This window comes from Chanodichthys erythropterus, chromosome 7 (genome assembly GCF_024489055.1).
Source record: "Chanodichthys erythropterus isolate Z2021 chromosome 7, ASM2448905v1, whole genome shotgun sequence".
Classification (NCBI taxonomy): Eukaryota; Metazoa; Chordata; class Actinopteri; order Cypriniformes; family Xenocyprididae; genus Chanodichthys; species Chanodichthys erythropterus.
Genome location: NC_090227.1, coordinates 18,538,671 through 18,559,872, shown reverse-complemented (window position 1 = coordinate 18,559,872; position 21,202 = coordinate 18,538,671). Strand labels below are relative to the sequence as shown.

Genomic DNA, 21,202 nt, shown 5'->3' with positions numbered 1-21,202 from the left:
CCTGGAAGATGGCTGCATTGACTTTGCACTTGATAAAACACAATGGACCAACACCAGCAGATGTCACGGCCCCCCAAATCATTACTAACTTCAGAAACTTCCCACTAGACTTCAAGCAGCTTGGATTCTGTGCCTCTCCAGTCCTTCAGACTCTGGGTCCATGATTTCAACATGAAATGCAAAATTTACTTTTATCTGAAAAGAGGACTTTCGACCACTGTTCACCATCCAGTTCTTTTTCTCCTTAGCCCATGTAAGATGCTTCTGACGTTGTTTCTGTTTCAGAAGTAGCTTGGTAGTCCTTTTCCTGAAGATGTCTGAGTGTGGTGACTCTTGATGCGCTGACCCCGGCTTCATTTGACTCATTGTGAAGCTCTCCCAAGTGTTTGAATCGGCTTTACTTGACAGTATTCTCAAGCTTGTGGTCATCCCTGTTGCTTGTGCACCTTTGCCTACCCAATTTCTTCCTTCTAGTCAACTTTGCATTTAAAATGCTTTGATACATCACTCTGTAAACAGCCACCACATTCAGTAATGACCATCTGTGACTTACTCTCTTTGTGGAGGGTGTCAATGATTGTCTCCTGGACCATTGCCAAGTCAGCAGTCTTCCCCATTAGTGTGGTTTCAAAGAACAAGAGATACCTGGAATTTATACTGTAGGGATGGTCATTTAATGAAACTCAAATGTAAATATTCTAATATTTTGAGATACTGGATTTTGGACTTCCATTAGCTGTACGCTCTAATCAATATATTAAAAAAACAAACAAACAAAAAAAAACTTTTGAAATGTTTTACTTTACATGTAGGGAATCTAGTATAAATGAAAGTAAAATAATTTAGAATAAAAAAAATGAACTTTTTCACGATATTCTAATTATATGACCAGCACCTGTATAAGCACCCATATGTACGCTGCTTATGTGGAAATGGACGCTGTCAGATTTGACGACAAAAGATGTGGTATTTTGATCGGATGTTTTTATGTATTCATGTAGTCATGTATTTACGGCATTGTGCCTGTTAGAAAATATATGGTCGGTTTAAATGAACAGCAACATTCAGCATTTTGTACGTGTACCCCAGTTTGGCAATCGCTGCTGTAAAGTAATAACAATTTGATCATTTTTGATTTAGAATAGTATGTGCAGTGTTCCCAATGGATTTGTGTGTATTGAAATAAAGGTTATAAGGATTTTGAGCTTTACTCACTTTTTTAAACACACTGCTATTATTTTGAACATAACTGTACTAGGTTAAATGTGGGGTAAGTGATGTTACTTACGACATAACCCACAGTGTTTATGTGAATACTCTTCAAAAAGGCTTACTGACAATTTGTTTGGTGTGTACGCATTTAGGCGCGTTTCTGAAGCCCATTTGCTTACCAAAAATAATTTTCTGCTCGGAATTATAAGGTTCTATCTTACAAAACATTAATTGAAGCAATTATTTTCAAGAAACAGTTTACTTATAAATTGTTTTAAAAAACAAAAATAGTGTACATAAAACAATGTGTCAACATGTATGAGAAAGTTAAATTTGATGCTTTCTATGACATTTATTTCATATTTTAGGACGAATAATTATTTTCTTGTTTAAGTTAAGCATAAAAGGCAGTGCTAAATATTTTGTCCAGTGCAGAGGTTAATTTAGGTAGGAATATGGTGGGTAACACATTATTGCAGGAACCATTCGGGTTTTTTTTTTGGTTTAGACAGAAAGCAGCTACTGTAATACCAGTGACCTGACATTTCATCCTATCAGTCAGATTGTCCTAATGGGCTTTCTGTGCTTGTGTGCGTAACCGTCTCAGGTTACGTATGTAACCATGGTTCCCTGAGAACAGGGAACGAGACACTGTGATTGACACGCATATCGGGAACGCCTCCGCAATATCAACTCACGACAATCCTATTGCCTGCGACAGCCTATGACGTCATCATAGCACGACCCGGAAGTATATAAGGAGCGTCTAGAGAACCAGCCAGTACCTTATCGTCTGAAGGGACTGTTCAGCAGGCAGCCTCGATGCATGACTAGGAAACACAGTGTCTCGTTCCCTGTTCTCAGGGAACCATGGTTACATACGTAACCTGAGACGTTCCCTATTGAAAGGGAACTCTACACTGTGTTTGAAACACAGCATATAGGGAACGATATTCCCATGCCACCATGCTTGAGGGTAGTGCATGCCAAAAATAGCTAGACAAACTTAGAACTAGCAGCTTCAACTGAACAGAACCACTCCCTCTACGGGTCATACATAGGCTGTCAGTGACAGCATTCCCTATGGCCAACAGCCCAAGCTATAAACCTCAAAGAAGCCTCCCTGCTCAATCCTAGGATCTACTCAGTGCGTGATTATTTGCACTGAGGAGGCTGTGCACTCTAAAGTAACCCAAAAAGGAGAGTATAGTTACCAGCCTGGGGGCTGATCCTCAATAGGGAGGCCTCAGAGAGGCCTTCAACCACTGACCAGCTTAGGGAGTAAAGTACTATGCAGGACAACCCTCAAACGAGAGGAGTACAGAGCTCAACCTAACAGATAAACTGTACTGTAGGTACAGAATCATGGAGGCCCTGGAAGGGGCCTGCAACATGACGCAAATTCTACACTGTGTAGAAATACCTCACAGCCTCATCTGCATCTGTTATTTTATAATACACACTATTTTTGACCCAAGTGTTGGGGACAAATGGGGATAAATGTTAATCCTGCAAGAAAAGGAAATGTTAGTTATGATTAATAAAAAAAATTTCTTCACATCAACATTTTTTACCTGATAAAAATATTTAATGTTATCTGTGTCATGTTTCATCTGCAACAACAATGTGAACATTTATAAAGATCTGTTTAACCATTAATCTTTAAATAAATCATTATGTAAAAATATGAGCAGAGTTCTCCACATGAAAGACCCACAACTGGCAGATCAGTAGGAGGATGTTAAAGGCTTAGTTCACCCAAAAATGAAAATTGTGTCATTAATTAACTCACCCTCATGTCGTTACACACCTGTAAGACCATGATGAAAAACGAGAGGTATCTGACTTGTCCATAGACAGCAATTTCACCACCACTTTCAAGGTCCAGAAAGGACAAAGTCATTAATTTTGTTTTGTTTTTGCACACAAAAAGTATTCTCATCACTTCATAAAATTAAGGCTGAAGTCACTTGGACTATTTTAACAATTTATTTAGAACCTTTCTCATGGTTTGAGTGATCGGAACCATATATTTCAATTATTTTTTAATAACATTTATAAAGCAGACATCATATAATACAAGGGTTAATCTCCTGGCATTTATGTATATGCATTTACACTGGGAGATAAGGTGCTTGTAATGCTCCTTACTTCTAACTTGAAATTACTTGCCAAGTTTGAGGTCAAACGGATTGGGGATCTCGATTATGAGGTTAGAGCAGACAACAGACCAAGATGATCTCAGACCAGAAGCTAATCCAAGAGTCAATCCTCAGCTTCAGATCCCTGCTGGAGATCACCTCACACCCTGTCAGCTCGCTGAGGTAGCCAGGTTGCAGACTGAATTTGCAGAACGACTTCTGGGCCTTCACTTGAGTCATGGGGAGGTGAATCCACAAATTAGCAACGATTGCAGCCTGCCAGATATCCAAGACCAAAAAAGGAGGTAAGATTAATTATAGGTGGAGGTTATTATGGGAGGTTTGTACCCAACTATTCGGACATCACCGGACTGTTGACTTATCTCACTAAATGAGAATGTAGGTCAAGTATCTGCCCTTTTACAAAATGAATCAAAAGTGCCCCTCTCAACAATCAACAGTAATATTGTGGTCAAAAAACAAAAAAATGCATTTGAATTATAATTAATATGGCAATGTGAACAAAGTGGTAATGAATGAGAGACTGTTTTCTTTACTTTTCATAATGGCAGGAAGAATTTCATTTGTGGAGCGAGCTGAATCTGTGGTTTTTACATTTTACAATTGAATTTGTTTTGCTTAAAATGTGAACTGACTACATTTATTCAGCAAATTCATCTCTCTCCTGTCATTCTGCTTTATTTACTTTATAACGCTATTTACGTTGCAGAGCTTCTGTGTTTATGTCATTCTACTGAACATCGCAGTGTGCATTATCCTGCTGAAAGAGACCACTGCCATCAGGAAACAACATTGGGGTGTATGTGGTCACTTAATAAAACACTTTAAACGTGAACGCACACCATCTGAGATGCAGGTCAAAGCTAACAGATCTGTATAAAGGAGATATAACCGCACACTCACTTGCAAATACTTTATTTCACCAACATTTTGGCAAAAAGCCTTTGTCAAGGTGTTTAGGTAAGTAGTACATGTCAAAGTAACATCCACATGAATGCCAGGGCAAAGAACATTGCCCAGAGCACTGTAGTCAAAAAGAAATTAAGATTTTTGATGAAAACATTTGTAACGTCTGGATGGATCCGTTCAGAGTCAATAAACTTTGGAATGTTCAGAACGCTTTTAGCATGCTGGACTGTGTTGTAAAGTCTCATCTCGGCTCCGACTGGTCTGCAAAAGATGAGCCCACTTGACAACTTTGCGACCTGGCCAAAACTAAACAGAGATGTCCACTTCCAGCTCTTGGGACATCAAAGGGTCACTCCTGTAGACTGTGCCAGATCACATTCCACACACACCCCCCCACACACACACAGACACACAAACATTCTTAGAGATTGTATGTACAGCTACTCTATATGACTGTGCCAAAATGTAGTCGTCAAATTTTAAGTGCATGTATGCTTCCTAGTGTTTAGACTGTATTTGTGCTACTGTTATTTTTAATGATGGAATTTTGTCTGTAAACCATAACTGCTTCTACATGTTTTGTTTATATCAAGTTTTGATTCATTTTAACGCTATTTCCATGTCTCATTCATCTATGTATATTACATGGCTGTCAAATGCATCGTTCGATTTGTTTAAAGATATTGTGAAGAAAGTACTCCATCTCGAAATCCGATCTGATAGTCATAAAGTATGCAAATTCAGCTAGGAGACCAAACAAAGGAACTTTGCCCGCCAAATAGTGCTGCACATCTATTGTCATCTTACGCGTCAGTTAAACCTCGTTTGAAAACCCCGCCGGAGAAACCCTCTCGGAAAGGACCAACCATACCAGGCGCATTGAAACTCTTCTGCACACCGACTTGAACCATAAGAAAGTATTATAATTTCTCTGAAATTTGTTTAAACTGATTTCTGTGCTGGCTTTCAAGGGGGTTAACTGTCGTAATTTGCCATTCTTTGACCATCCTTCCTGTCCTGTCTCTACGTTCCCTTTTGTATATATTTGTATATTCTGTATTTAGACGTATAACCTCTGTAGTTGTAGTTTGCATATATTAAACACATTATTCATGCTCGATTGTTCTTTTTGCTAATTTCAACAAAAGCCAGGTCACTTTAACGTTTCAATCCTATATCCTTGCTTTACGTTTGGATGCTAGAATAGGAGGTCCTTCTCGTGGCCAGAGAAAAACCTTCCTTTGATAATATTCTATGAGGAGCTTAATTTGCTGGACAAATGAACAGTTTAAACTATTAAACCAGAACTAATCATATATATAATTGATAATGATTTGTTATAATTAATTCACCATATATGGTTAATTCCCCCTTGGGTCGGTATATGCATAATAATTATTCACAAAGCTTTATGAATTATTATATTCATATCACACCCATAAATTGATTAATAACTGTATAAATCGCTACACATTCCAGGGTTATTCCCCTTATAGTGGACTTAATTTGGCCTCAAATGGCTGAAGGTAAAAATTACAGTTTCAGTGCAGCTTCAAGGGGCTTTAAACAATCCCAGATGAGGAATGTGGGTCTTATCTAGAGAAACGATCAAAAAAATAAAATGTATATGATCGCATTACAAGTGCTTCCTCCAGACAGTGATTCCGTATTCTTCAAAAAGCTTACACTGAATGTCCTACACCATGTAAATAATGGGATTGGCATTTACAGACATTCTAAACTCTATTGGTGTTAGACAACATGTGTCAGGACCCACTCATTGTCATAATCATACTTTAGATCTAATATTGTCACATGGAATCGATATTGATGCCGTTGAAATTCTGCAGCAGAGTGATGACATCTCAGATCATTATCTAGTCTTGTGTATACTACATTTAGTCAAAGAGGCTAAATTAACAAGAAATAAAGCTTCAACTTCTGATGTTTCCAAAGAGCACAGCAGTAATGACTTTATGAACTTCTTTACTTGCAAGATTGATAATATTAGAGAAAAAATTATAACCATGCAACAGTCTACTACAGTATTGTGTCAGACAGTGCACTGTAGTGTCCCTGAAGAACAATTCAATTAATTTACTGCTTTAAGAGAGGAAGAACTGTCTAAACTTGTTAAATCATCAAAATCAACAACATGCATGTTAGACCCTATACCGACTAAGCTATTGAAAGAGATGCTTCCGGAGGTCATAGATCCTCTTCTTAATATTGTTAATTCATCTTTATCACTAGGATACGTACAAAAAACTTTTAAGCTGGCTGTTATTAAACCTTTTATTAAAAAAAACACAACTTGATCCTAGAGGATTAGTCAATTACAGGCCGATTTCAAATCTCACTTTTCTGTCAAAAATACTAGAAAAGGGAGTTTCATCACAATTATGTTCCTTTTTAGAAAGAAATAGTATCTGTGAGGATTTCCAGTCAGGATTTAGGCCGTACCGTAGTACTGAGACTGTTCTCATTAGAGTTACTAATGATTTGCTCTTATCATCAGATCGTGATTGTATCTCTCTATTAGTGTTACTGGATCTTAGTGCTGCATTTGACACTATTGATCACAATATTCTTCTAAATAGACTCGAAAACTATGTTGGCAATTGGAATTGCATTGGCATGGTTCAAATCTTACTTATCTGTTATCAGTTTGTAGTAGTAAACAATGAGATGTCATATCAATCACAAGTTAAATATGGAGTACTGCAAGGCTTTTCACTCTGTACATGCACATCTATTTTCATTGTTACGCTGATGATACTCAGCTCTATATTTCTTCACGCCTTGACGAAACTTACCAATTCGCTAAATTAACAGAATGTATAGCTGATATAAAAAACTGGATGACCAGAAATTTCCTACTACTAAATTCAGAAAAAACAGAAAAAAACTACTTCACGCAATAACCTAGAATACTGTGTAACACTTGATGGCTGCTCTGTTAAGTCTTCGTCCTCAGCTAGGAACCTGGGTGTGCTCTTTGATACCAATCTTTCATTTGAAGGCCATGTGACTAGCATCTGCAAAACCGCATTCTTCCATCTTACAAATATATTTAAACTACGACATATGCTCTCAAAGAAAAATGCAGAACAGTTAGTTCATGCGTTCATGACCTCAAGGCTAGATTACTGTAATGCTCTATGAGTGGTTGTTCCTCCCGCTTGATAAATAAACTACAGCTCGTACAAAATGCAGCAGCTAGAGTTCTTACTAGAACTAGGAAGTATGACCATATTAGCCCAGTTCTGTCATCACTGCATTGGCTTCCTGTTAAACATTGTATAGATTTTAAAATCTTGCTAATTACTTACAAAGCACTTAATGGTTTAGCTCCCCATTACCTAAGCAAGCTCTTAAATCATTATAATCCTTCACGTTTATTGCAATCTCAGAATTCAGGCATCTACGCTTATATTAGTTTTTTTGTTTATCCCGAGGTTTACCGGGATCCGGGCCGTATCCAGTTGAGACCAAGGACCTGTGCCTTGACATGACCACAACGCAGCCCTGAATTATCAGCAGAGATCGAGTCGACTAGATCATCAATTGTGAAGACATCATCAACACGACAGCCAGTGTCACAGTTCCTCAACAGACCGACCATACCGGTGTGATGAATACGATCCTCAACTGGACACGACCACAACGCAGCCCTGAAGTATCAGCAGAGATCGAGTCAACTAGATCATCCATTGTGAAGGCCTCATCGACACGACAGCCAGTGCCACAGTTCCTCAACAAACCGTCCATACTGGCGTGATGAATACGATCCTCAATTGGACACGACCACAACGCAGCCCTGAAGTATCAGCGGAGATCGAGTCAACTAGATCATCCACTGTGAAGGCCTCATCGACACGACAGCCAGTAGCACAGTTCCTCAACAAACCGTCCATACCGGCGTGATGAATACGATCCTCAACTGGATGGAACTGAAATAAATACTTTGATTTTTTCGATTCTATCAGACTTATGATAGCAACCTGATTCGTAACAAAGCACTGTTCGCCAGAGAACTGGGCCCCCGACTAAGCCTGGTTTCTCCCAAGGTTTTTTTTTCTTCTCCATTTTAACACCTATTTGCCACTTGTTTGCCACCTGATGTTACCTGTTGGAGTTTGGGTTCCTTGCCGCTGTCGCCTTTGGCTTGCTTAGTTGGGGACACTTGACATTTGACTTGACATTTGATATTCAACAGTATTCTTGATATTTATTCAACAGTGCTTTGATCTGCCTGCATTGACACTATTCTTTTAGAGCTGCTGTGCAGCAAAAATTATGTACCAGTTATCAATGTAAAGCTGCTTTGACACAATCTGCATTGTAAAAAGCGCTATATAAATGAAGGGGACTTGACTTGACTATAATGATTGACATAAACATGGTTTATGAGGACACTTCCTGTGTCCTCGTACTTCTACTGGATCATAAGTAATGACAGAGGGATTATCCTAGTCTTTATTCTACACTAAAATTAAGGTGTGGGTGTCATCTTTACCCCATATCTTACCCTATTTGATTAATGCTAGAGGCAAAGCTGGAGATCAACCAAACATGGGCCAGTGTTCCTTTATTTTTATTTTTATTCATGCTTTGTGTAAAGAGATCTTAGATATTGGACTTCATAACATGTCAGAGGCTCTTTTGCAGAGTTATTATTACAGAGACAATTAAATAGCATTCTGCCATTTAATAGCAGATGTAACACCGGTTAACTGTAAAATTCTTAAACCAGTAATGAATGTTGAACATAATCCGTACAAAAACATCTAATGACATTTTGGATATAACTGAAGTAGTGGTCCTCCTCAGATACATGAATAGATTAAAACATGACCATGTTGATATTATAAAATGGGAGCACAATATAACCTTTAGAATATTATCTAAAACATTTTTAAGCCACAGTATATTATGGGAATATAACTATAAAGTAAAACATAGTGTTGCCTTGTAGTATTTTTGCCTGATCCCTTAAACAAGCATGCTACCCAGAATTATGTGTAGGAATCTTTAGATCAAACTGATCTAGAACATGTCATTGTTAAAGTTTGACATGGATGATTTCTGTTTAGACATTTAACAGTAACAAAAAATGTCATATTTATAGAAAAAAAATAGGGAAACTGGTTTTAAAAGCCATTAGGTTTTCCTGCTATGCTGATCACACCAAATCTATGACAATACAGAAGCTGACAGGAGCATGGTACAAACCTCAGGAAGAAATAAATTACAGATGAGACAAGACCCACATGCCAGAGTTCTGGCTTTGAAGATTTCACAGTGTTTGCGAGGCATCCATCCATCAGGCTGATCTATGGGTTCAGAGACTCCTCATTTTTGCGTTCCAGCATTCTCGCACAGCGTGGACATGTGGTCGAGTTATCATAGTAGCAATCCCTGGGCAAGAGAGCAAAATCACAAGCAAAAACAAAACCTAAACTTAGAAGGAATTAATAGGTACATGAACACAAGCACTTCTAAATAAACACAAGCTTGATTTTGTGCTGCATTCAGAAATGTGCAGTTTCATTCAGCACAAGTATAAATAAATAATAATAAAAATTTTTTTTCAAAAATCTTCTTTCTGATTATCACATATTGCTGTAGTTATACAGGTCTGTTTTACTTATTAAACTCATGGCCATGAGAAAAGGATTTTGTTCTCTCATCATACTTCAAGCAAAGAGCAAGGTCAAGACTTCACACTGCATGGTCATGAGGTATGAATGTTATTTTGACAAAATTAATCTTTATAGCTTTTAAGACCCCAAAATAATATATTGTGGCCAAGATATATAATCACGTTCCCTTGAGTTAATATGATGTGGTCACAACAAAACTTACTGGACCAAACCTGTACCTTTACAGGCCCTATAACAGCGCATATGAAATGTGGTAATTGGAAATGTATCTGATGTGTTCAAGTTAAAGGTTTTTTATTTGTCAATTCCACCATATGTACAAACATACAGAGAAATTGAAATACCGTTTCTCTTCTCTCATCAAGAGTTTACATTATCAATGGACTATAGAAAAAATTTGTCTCTGAATAAATATACATGAGGAAATGTAAACAGTGAACAAAGCAAACCTGTGGAAAACAGCAAAACAGTCATGACAGAGGGAGGTGTGGCTGTCGAATGGAAAGAGAATGTCCCCCTCTTTGCACAATTCACACATGAAGCCTTTGGCCTGGCATTTCTGATGGTATAAAATGAGAGTTAAGACAGAGATGCAGAATTGACACAGCAGAATTGATTTCACTTCAGAGGCTGCTCACTTTCAAGGGGTCATAAAATTATCAAATTTTCCTTCAAGTTTTGAGACATTTAATTCAAAGTTTAGCTGAAATTGCTGGGGTAGATTGTTTTACAAAACACAAGCACAGAAAACTAACAATTTCTAGCCATGAAATATATAAAATAAGAACTAGATTTTGATCTTTCTAATTACTTTAATATGTTATCATTTAGATGACAATTATCAATTATGCTGAACTCAACAGCATACCCACAGCCTGTGGGGGGGTGCAGAAAAGAGCTATTACTTCACACATGAAGAGGTTATTTACAATAGACCAAGAAAAAAATGTAAAGTCAGTAGGGTCCAAACACCACGACCCCACTGGAGAAAAATAAAAATAAAACAAAAAAAAATAAAATAAATAAAGAGGTTCATAACTAGATATGGTGCTGGAAACCTTGAGTAATATTATAAATGGACCAACATTATTTTTCTTCATTGTCTTTGCTTCCATGTTCAAAGCGTCACCCACAAACTTACCTCACAGTCCAGTTTAATATGTTTGGCAAAAGTTGTGTGAATTTCAGTGAGGGAACAGCTGAGATGCCCACTGGAGGTGTCAATCAGGTCCTGTAGGCTGTACATGTCATCATTCTCCACAAAGTGCTGACGGTCTTGAAGCTGTGACATTACAATTATACCATCAGTTATTTTAAATTCCACCATCTTAACCCTATTGCTATCTGTATGATAATTTATTTAGGACAACATTTCAAATAGTTCATATGCAAAATCGCAGAAAAAACACAGACGTGAAACTGTTTTCTTTTTAGGTAATAAATTAGGGTAACATTTTATTTTAGTGTTACATGTTATATGTACTTACTATAGTAAAAACAGTAAATTATGCATAATTATAAGCAACTAACCCTTATAACCATATAAGTAACCCCCTAATATTACTTACTCCTTAATAACTCTGTACAATGAGTAAGTGTAACAATAAGTGTACTATTAATATTAAGGTTGGGTATCAATCATAGACTGTAAAGAAAAAAAAAGGTACCAGTCGGGCAGTTGCTATGATGGTTTGGGACAACCATAATGTGTTTTTGTACAGTCAATTATTAGCAACAGACAGTGTTAAACCATCAAAATTACATGTTTATTGCTTATGAATTTCCCAGATTTTATATACCAGGAGGTTTCAAGATTTTTCGTGGCAAGGAGCCCTAAACTTTCCCCTTGTGAGATCATTTTTTTATTAGGCTTACATTATAATATAATAAAATATAATATTTTGTAATATATAATATTACTGTATAATATAATTATACAGTATTATATCAGTTTAAATGCTTCCATTTGTTTTAATATATTATATAGTGAAAACAAACTGAAGCATTTAAACAGATCTGATAGCTAAATACTTTTAAGAAAAGTGAACGTTAACTCTTTTATAGTTATCTAAACATTCCTGAAACCCACAGCACCACCACACACAAAAATCTATTTAATCTGAGGTATATCACTGATGTATTTTGAGTTTGCAAGCTACACCTGTGGTGGGTGTGATTGTAAATGTCTCAGAGTTTTGTTAGCATTCTGTGCCCATTATCCGTTATTTCCACCACTTTTCATTAAAACATGTCGTTTTATTTCACATTTCTTTTCATTTCGCTTGCCTCTCGTATTGACGTATTTTCTCCTCAAACATTACAGCATTCTTAATGCAACTGATTTGGCTCAGGGCCAGCCAGCTTACACACGCTAAATCGTTCTCTTTTTATGAAACCTGTAAACCGCATTCACCGGTTCCAACTCTATAGCGACAATAACTCTAGAGCGGTTGTCCAGAGCACTGCAATTATTTCTCATTTAAACTACTACAACCATTTTCATGTCTGTTCTCTGTGCGGCAATAATTTTTTTCTGCACATTTTTTCCGCAGCTTAGAGGGAACATTGGTCACATGCAATCTCTACACAGAAGCTGCGTGCACTCGTGACTCTTTAGCCCCGCCCACAGCACTGATGGCAGACACGCCTCCGGGATCTCTGCTTTTTTCGGAAAGACTCGATTTAGCGTATCTATCTTTTATAAATATGACAAAACGTAAGACTTTTTGGAGATATGAAGGCTGCATTGTTACTCTATATGTACATGAGATTGGCAGAAACTGTGTGATACCCCCGTTAATAAAAAGAAAAGAACAAATAATCAAACTACAAGCAATAGCACAAATTAATAAATACAATAGAACAAAGATACAAATAATCAGTGCTTTTAAGGTTTTTAAGGTAGGTCTAAGTAGTTTATTAGGTACAGAAATTGATAATAAAATAATCAAATGTAAAACAACACTGCATACAATATTCACTATACAAATAAAGGTTAATCCATATTTTAGTTACAAAAGTTACAAAAATGTTATTCAGTAAAGAGCAGTGAATGATTTCTTTGTCTTTTGTAGTTTGATTAACATTAAAATCACAGACAGCTGCTGTCACTTTAAGACTAATGCACAAATCTAATATACTGATACACATGTTTTGTCTTTCAATTAAGCCATAATCGAATATATTTACTTGGATACTCGCCAAGGCGAGGATTTTGAGATAAATCTGTGAATTTGTCCATTCAAGCGCAAGGAGACGGGCAAGAAATTTCATTTTATTATTTGAGACATGCAGATTTCTGTTTGTGCAAACAAAACTTCTCAAACAGCGCACACCCATTCTCTTTCACACCTCCGTGTGAATACTTAAATTGGCAAGGCTTGAAAACATTTGAACACATGTAGCAAATTAGCTCAAGGGAAATAACAATAATAAATCATAACTTGTTATAATTAATTATGAATATTTGGATCAGTTAATAGAAATAACTTGATGTAGTAGAATTAATACCATAATCAACTAACCTGTTCGTTCAACAATTAATTGTATATTGGACGATATTAACTGTAATGAATGGATCGATCAAACACACAATTGTAAAAGTTAATCTTCACAACCCCATGCAGACTCCGTGATGTCAGAGTTCCCCACTGAGAACTGTCACCATTTGCTTCCCTCATACATTTCAAAGATGCTTGGGAAAAAAGTACAGGCCACAAGAATCAGACATGCAGCCCACAGATATGGAATCCTTTCCACTAAATCATTGACAAATTTGCTTTAAAGAATGAACATGCATTTCCCCAGTACATTTTGTGTATTATTACTGTTTGTATATTGTGCTTTTGTATATTGTATAGTGTTATGCACGCCTTATGATAGAAATACAAGATAATGTAGCCCATCTAGGTGGTGTTGCATATCAAAATACTCGTCATTTAATGACTCGCACTTTGGTGGACATCACCATCTCATAGAATGCAATTGTATGTTTGTTATATTTATCAGAGTATAAAAGGACACAAACTGCCAGCTTACTCCTCTCATGCAAATGAGTTCACTCCCGCTTGAGAATTGCACCTTTCTCATTGGTCAAGCCAAAACACAAAGGTGTTACCTCCAAAACACAAAGGTGTTCACAAAGGTAGAACTTAAAAGCCAACACAAAGTTTCCTCCTTGCTTGCTGCTGCTTTTGATTGCTGTTCACTTGAGACCTCACCTCTGGCCCCCGAGCTGGCGCAGCCAGGCTGGCAGGCCTTATTCACTTCAAGCCATGTACAACCTTCTAGACCACAGAGTCACATTAACAATGCAAATTTGTCTTCATTTCTTCATTCAACGCAGAATATATTGATTACAACTTCAATACCCTTGGACCAAATCATCAAGAATTTCTCCGGAGCTCTTTAACAGCTAAGGCATTTGCAAGTATCGTACATTTGAACACTAAACAGCAATTTAGTATTACGTTGTGAACCCCTTTGTTAACAAAGGTGCTTTATAGTGAGAAATGGATAGTTCTTCCAGCTTGTTAAATGACTCTTTCCATAGCTCCATTCATCTGTTATGCTACGGTTTCATTCACTCCCACTTTCTCATTTCCAATGTATGCATTATTTGTATGTCTGTGCATGTTAGATTGGTTATGTGTTTATGATTTAGTTAAATAAAACCATTGTGCACATTCTTGTGAGTTGATTCTGATCAGCTTATAAACCAATGTCAATTTTAACGATAATGATCACAGCTACATGCTAGGAAAGCATTATTTTTCTGTGGCCACGGAAAATATCCTTTCTGAAGAGTTGATAGATGATCAATACTGTGTTCGCTGGCCGAACAGGTTAATTGATTGTAATATTAATTCAGCTACATAAAGTTAATTCAATTAACTGATCCAAATATTTATAATTAATTATAACGAGTGATGATAACGAGTGATGATTATTATTTATATAATTATTCATTTTTCCATTTTGAGCTAATTTGCTACATAATTATTTATTAATTTTAAGAAATGTTAATTTCAAGGGTATGGAAATAACTTCCTTACTGTACAGTACTACTCAGAGTATGCAGTCAAAATCTGCATGATTAGGGACAGTATATGAGCATTAAACACTGACAACTTTACGTGTGACATGAACAAGACTTTATTAACTAAACACTTGAACTACTCTAACACACACACACACATACACATACATGTATACAATTTACCAAGGGAAAGAGAGATGAAGCAGAATACAGGAAAGCAAGAAGTTATAGCACTGTTTGAAATTCAGCAGATCAACAGCCTTGAGCAAACCATCAGTTTGTTAACATTAGTTTGTTAATATCAGTTTGTTATAATACTTTCTTAAAAGGATAGTTAATGAGACTAAGTTTGATACTTGCATGTCTTGCCCATTTGAATTAAACTGTCCTGATGCAATTTGTTGAGGCTCCAGTTGATCTTTGCTGATGCTGTCTTGATGAGAGAGAACCAGTTGGAGTCCAGAGGACCCCGGTTAAATGGAAAGACAAGGCCGAAGCCTGGCACAAACTTAAGGGTCCTTAGAAGACTTCTAGTTTGGCATCATCTTCACATCAGAATTTCTCAAAAAGCGGAAAACCTGCATGATCTTGTGCTCAGTGATCTTTTAAAGTTTGAAGATGTCACACCCTCTGGAGGTGTGCAATAAGAAGTTGTTCCTTTGGAGGGAAACTTTAGCTTCCTTTGTCCTCTAGCAGGTATTTGCATATGTAATCTGACTGGGTGTTTAAGAGAGGAACCTTCAAGATTCTTATAATACTATTTTGTTGCATAGGTATCAACATATAATATACATGATCATGTAGTTCATTAGCCATTTTATGCATGAATTAAGGAATAAATTATCTAGATTTTTTTAAGATTCTTTTAATAACTTTAATATGATGCTAAAATTGAAATCCATTTTCATTTTTAAAAAAATTCAGATTACAGCCCGGAAAGTATTATGTTCAATAATTATAGTGTACCTATACAGTAAGTAACAATATGTAAAAGTATTGGGAATAAAGGGGTAACAACCTGGAAAATTACAAATTATTTATACTGTAAGTATTTTAGAACTAAGGGGCACTTACACTGTTATGATAGACAACAATCTTACATTTGGGAGCAATTTAATGAGAAAGTGGACTGATTAAGTTGTTTCAAGGCAAGTAGAAAGAATCTTTTTTAATACATGGGAAAAATATGCTTTTGTTTCATGTAGTTACAGGGTAAGTATGACATTATGGGCCATAAATTAAAGTGGAGCTTGTTATTTTCCTGGTTGTTACCCCTTTATTCCCAAAACTTTACATATTATTCCCCTATACTTACACGTAAGTACTTTATAGGTACACTGTAATTACCGAAAGTTACACTGTAATTTCGTTTTAATTACGCAGTACTTTCCGGGCTGTAATCTAAAGCGTTACCTTTTCATTTTTATTTAAAAATTATTTAACTGTCCACATATGTGGACACCATGCATCAAAGGAGTAAAATGGGACATAAAGCCACAACTGATAATATGGAATATTGTGTTTTTTATGGCATGTTATACTATGTATATCAGCTCAGTTATTAAAAACAATAATATTGCAATATAATAACAATAAAAAACATATATTTTAGGGACTATGACGGTAGTTACATATATGTGAAAAAACCTAGTAGCAATATGGACAAATCATGGAAAACATTCACTGCTGATTGTAACAACTTATATTATATAATATCTGTACTAAGTCCTTGACCTATGCTGTCCCTGTTTGGAAGGCAAAATACATATGTGTAAAGTTGCCATTTAATGCCGTAATATGTTTTTTGTTATTATTATTATTTTATTTATGTTGATATATTTGTTACATGTCTGTTTTATTGCAATATAAGACAATTCATAACATCTTTGAAAAACAGAATAGATATACTAGCAGGTTACAGAAATCAGACTTTATGCAATATGACTCCACTAGGGCATTCGCTAATAATATAGTAATAATATAATAATATGGTAATAATATAGGTTTCATAGACAACTGAAAAATATTTTGGGGCAGACCTGACCTGTTGAAAATAGATGGTATTCTTCCGTCCCGGGATGGTGCTGCTCTTCTCTCTAGTAATATGGCACACAGTCTTAGAGCTGAAACATGACAAACTACGGCCCAGGACAGGAAAAAGCAGCAGACAGACTGGCTAAACCGACCGTCTGCTAGCTGCCTCATCTTACAGAAGTCAGATAATTCCCAACACATAGAAACTCTCACACCTAGATATTATCACATAGAGACTGTGTCTGTACCCCGAATTAGTAAAAACAAAAAACTTCCAAACCCATTTAATGGTTAAAATTTAACTAATGTTCAACAAATAAAAAATAGAGATAATAATGATAAACAAATGATAAAGCTTGGGTTGTTAAATATTAGTCACTTTCTTCAAAAGCACTTATTGTAAATGATATCACAGACAATAATCTAGATATGCTATGTTTGACAGAAACCTGGCTAAAACCGAACGGTTACATTACTTTAAATGAGTCCTCAAGCCCTCAAGGTTATGATTATCGACACAATCCTTGACAGAAAGGCAAAGGGGGAGGTGTTGCTGTAATTATTAGTAATATTTACAGTATTAGTCAAAAGTCTTTCAAATATAATTCCTTCAAACTGATGGTACTTTATGTAACATTATGTAAGTCGACATTTGTGCTGGCTACTGTATACAGGCCACCAGGACACCATACAGACTTTATTAAAGAATTTGCTCATTTTCTATCAGAGTTAGTACTAGCTGCAGATAAAGTCCTTGTTGTTGGTGATTTTAAAGGTGCCCTAGAATCAGAATTAGAATTTACCTCGGCATAGTTGAATAACAAGAGTACAGTACATGGAAAAGACATACATTGAGTTTCAAACCCCATTGTTTCCTCCTTCTTATGTAAATCTCATTTGTTTAAAAGACTTCCGGAAAACACTCGGATCTCAACATAACACCGACTGTTACGTAACAGTTGGGATCATTAATATGTATGACCCCAATATTTGCATAATGCCAGCCCATTTGACGCATTAGACAAGGAAAGGCAGTATTAACGGCTGGATCTGTGCACAGACAAGGTAAGCCAGCAAGAACAACAGCGAAAAATGGCAGATGGAGCAATAATAACTGACATGATCCATGATATCATGATATTTTAAGTGATATTTGTAAATTGTCTTTCTAAATGTTTCATTAGCATGTTTGCTAATATACTGTTAAATGTGGTTAAAGTTACCATCGTTTCTTACTGTATTCACGGAGACGAGAGTCGTTGCTATTTTCATTTTTAAACACGTGCAGTCTGTATAATGCATACACACAACTTCAGTCTTTATAAATCTCTCCAACAGTGTGTAATGTTAGCTTTAGCCACAGAGCATAGCCTCAAACTCACACAAAATCAAACGTAACCATCTAAATAAATACTTTACACACATAATTCGAAGCATGCATACAGCATGCATGACGAACATCTTGTAAAGATCCATTTGAGGGTTATATTAGTTGTGTGAACTTTGTTTATGCAATGTATATATAGTCGAGAGCTCGTGGGGCAGAGGGAACGCATCTCTTAAAGGGGCCGTGCTGAAAAAATCAGTGCATAGTTAATGATGCCCCAAAATAGGCAGCTAAAAAAATGAATTAAAAAAAAAATCTATGGGGTATTTTGAGCTGAAACTTCACAGACACATTCATGGGACACCTTAGACTTATATTACATCTTGTAAAAAAACAATCTAGGGCACCTTTAATATCCATGTAGATAATAAAAAAGACTCATTGGGATTGGCATTTACAGACATTCTAAACTCTATTGGTGTTAGACAACACGTGTCAGGACCCACTCATTGTCGTAATCATACTTTAGATCTAATATTGTCACATGGAATCGATATTGATGCCATTGAAATTCTGCAGCAGAGTGATGACATCTCAGATCATTATCTCGTCTCATGTATACTACATTTGGTCAAAGCGGCTAAACTGCCTCTCTGCCATAAATATGGTAGAACCATCACTTCTACCACTAAATATTGCTTTATAAATAATCTTCCTGATCAGTTTCATCGCCTTAGCATACCAGACAGCTTAGAAGACCTCGGTGTTGCAAGAGAAACTATTACCTCTGTCTTTTCCAGCACATTAGTTGCTCTTTTGCACTTAAAAAAGATTAAGGAAATTAATACAATGCCATGGTACAATGAGCACACTCGGGCCCTAAAAACAGCAGCCAGAAAAATGGAGCACAGCTGGAAGAAAACAAAACTAGAAGTATTTCACATTTTGTGGAGAGAGAGAATGATTGAGTACAGAAAGGCCTTAAAAACTGCTAGATCTGCCTATTTTTCAAAACTTTTAGAAGAAAATAAACATAACCCTAGGTATTTATTTGATACAGTGGCTAAATTAACAAGAAATAAAGCTTCAACTTCTGATGTTTCCAAAGAGCACAGCAGTAATGACTTTATGAATTTCTTTACTTGCAAGATTGGTAATATTAGAGAAAAAATTATAACCATGCAACCCTCTACTGCAGTATCGTGTCAAGCAGTGCATTGTAGTGTCCCTGAGGAAAAATTCAATTCATTTACTGCTTTTTGAGAGGAAGAATTGTCTAAACTTGTTAAATCATCAAAACCAACAACATGCATGTTAGACCCTATACCGACTAAACTATTGAAAGAGATGCTTCCAGAGGTCATAGATCCTCTTCTTAATATTGTTAATTCATCTTTATCACTAGGATACGTACCAAAAACTTTTAAGCTGCTTATTATTAAACCTCTTATTAAAAAAAAACACAACTTGATCCTAGAGAATTTGTCAATTACAGGCCGATCTCAAATGTCACTTTTCTGTCAAAAATACTAGAAAAGGCAGTTTCATCACAACTATGTTCCTTTTTAGAAAGAAATAGTATCTGTGAGGATTTCCAGTCAGAATTTAGACCGTACCATAGTACTGAGACTGCTCTCATTAGAGTTACTAATGATTTGCTCTTATCATCAGATCATGGTTGTATCTCTCTATTAGTGTCACTGGATCTTAATGCTGCATTTGACACTATTGATCACAATATTCTTTTAAATAGACTCGAAAACTATGTTGGCATTAGTGGAATTGCATTGTCATGGTTCAAATCATACTTATCTGACCGTTATCAGTTTGTATTTCTTGTAAACGAAGAAATGTCCTATCGATCACAAGTTCAATATGGAGTACCGAAAGGCTCAGTACTAGGACCGTTACTTTTCACTCTGTACATGCTACCTTTGGGAGATATCATTAGGATGCATGGCGTTAGTTTTCATTGTTACGATGATGATACTCAGCTCTATATTTCTTTGCGCCCTGACGAAACTTACCAATTCGCAAAATTAACGGAATGCATAGCTGATATAAAAAATTTCCTACTACTAAATTCAGAAAAAACAGAGAATGCCATTTACACTAATATTAATCTTTCTGTTTATCCCAAGGTTTACCGTAGTCAACCGGATCCGGGCCATATCAAGGTGAGACCAAGGACCTGCGCTTTGACACAACCATAACGCAGCCCTGAAGTATCATCAGAGATTGAGTCAACTAGATCATTCACTGTGAAGGCCTTAACACGACAACCAGTGGCAGAGTTCCTCAACAACCGCCCAAACCGGCGTGATGAATACGATCCTCAACTGGATGGAACTAAAATAAATACTTTGAATGTTGCGATCCTATCAGACTAATGATAGCATCCTGAGTCGTAACAAAGCACTGTTCACCAGATGAGAACTGGCCCTTCGACTAAGCCTGGTTTCTCCCAAGGTTTTTTTTTTCCCCATTTTATCACCTATTTGCCACTTGTTTGCCACCTGATGTCACCTGTTGGACTTTTCGTTCCTTACCGCTGTCGCCTTTGGCTTGCTTAGTTGGGGACACTTGACATTTGATATTCAACAGTGCTTTAATCTGCCTGCATTGACACTATTCTTTAAGAGCTGTTGTGCAGCCAAAATAATGTACCAGTTATCAATGTAAAGCTGCTTTGACACAATCTACATTGTAAAAAGCGCTATGTAGTGAACAGCACATTCTAGGGCCCAGTTTATGGCCGGTCCCCTCTCTGTCCGTAACAGCGGACAAAGGTTTGCTACATTTTGATTGGATCTTGGTGGACTAACACAAACAAACTGTCAAACGCCATCAGATA

The 21,202-nt window shown here is 36.4% G+C and overlaps 1 protein-coding gene across 10 annotated transcripts in view; it reads right to left on the bottom strand.

Moving 5' to 3' along the window:
- Positions 1–2,186: 2,186 nt before the first annotated feature.
- def8 (differentially expressed in FDCP 8 homolog) overlaps positions 2,187–21,202 on the bottom strand; it is a 219,163-nt gene continuing 200,147 nt past the window's right edge. For 6 of the 10 annotated variants that reach the window (XM_067389841.1, XM_067389846.1, XM_067389847.1 and 3 more), the window contains 3 exons: positions 11,091–11,231; positions 10,399–10,508; positions 7,575–9,704 (listed from right to left, as the gene is read on the bottom strand). In XM_067389841.1, coding sequence (XP_067245942.1) covers positions 9,620–9,704; positions 10,399–10,508; positions 11,091–11,231 — 336 coding nt within the window. In that variant the 3' untranslated portion in view covers positions 7,575–9,619. Of the gene's footprint in view, positions 3,630–7,573; positions 9,705–10,398; positions 10,509–11,090; positions 11,232–21,202 lie in introns of those variants that run through there. The other 4 variants (XM_067389850.1, XM_067389849.1, XR_010895482.1 and 1 more) reach the window with 3 other exon arrangements.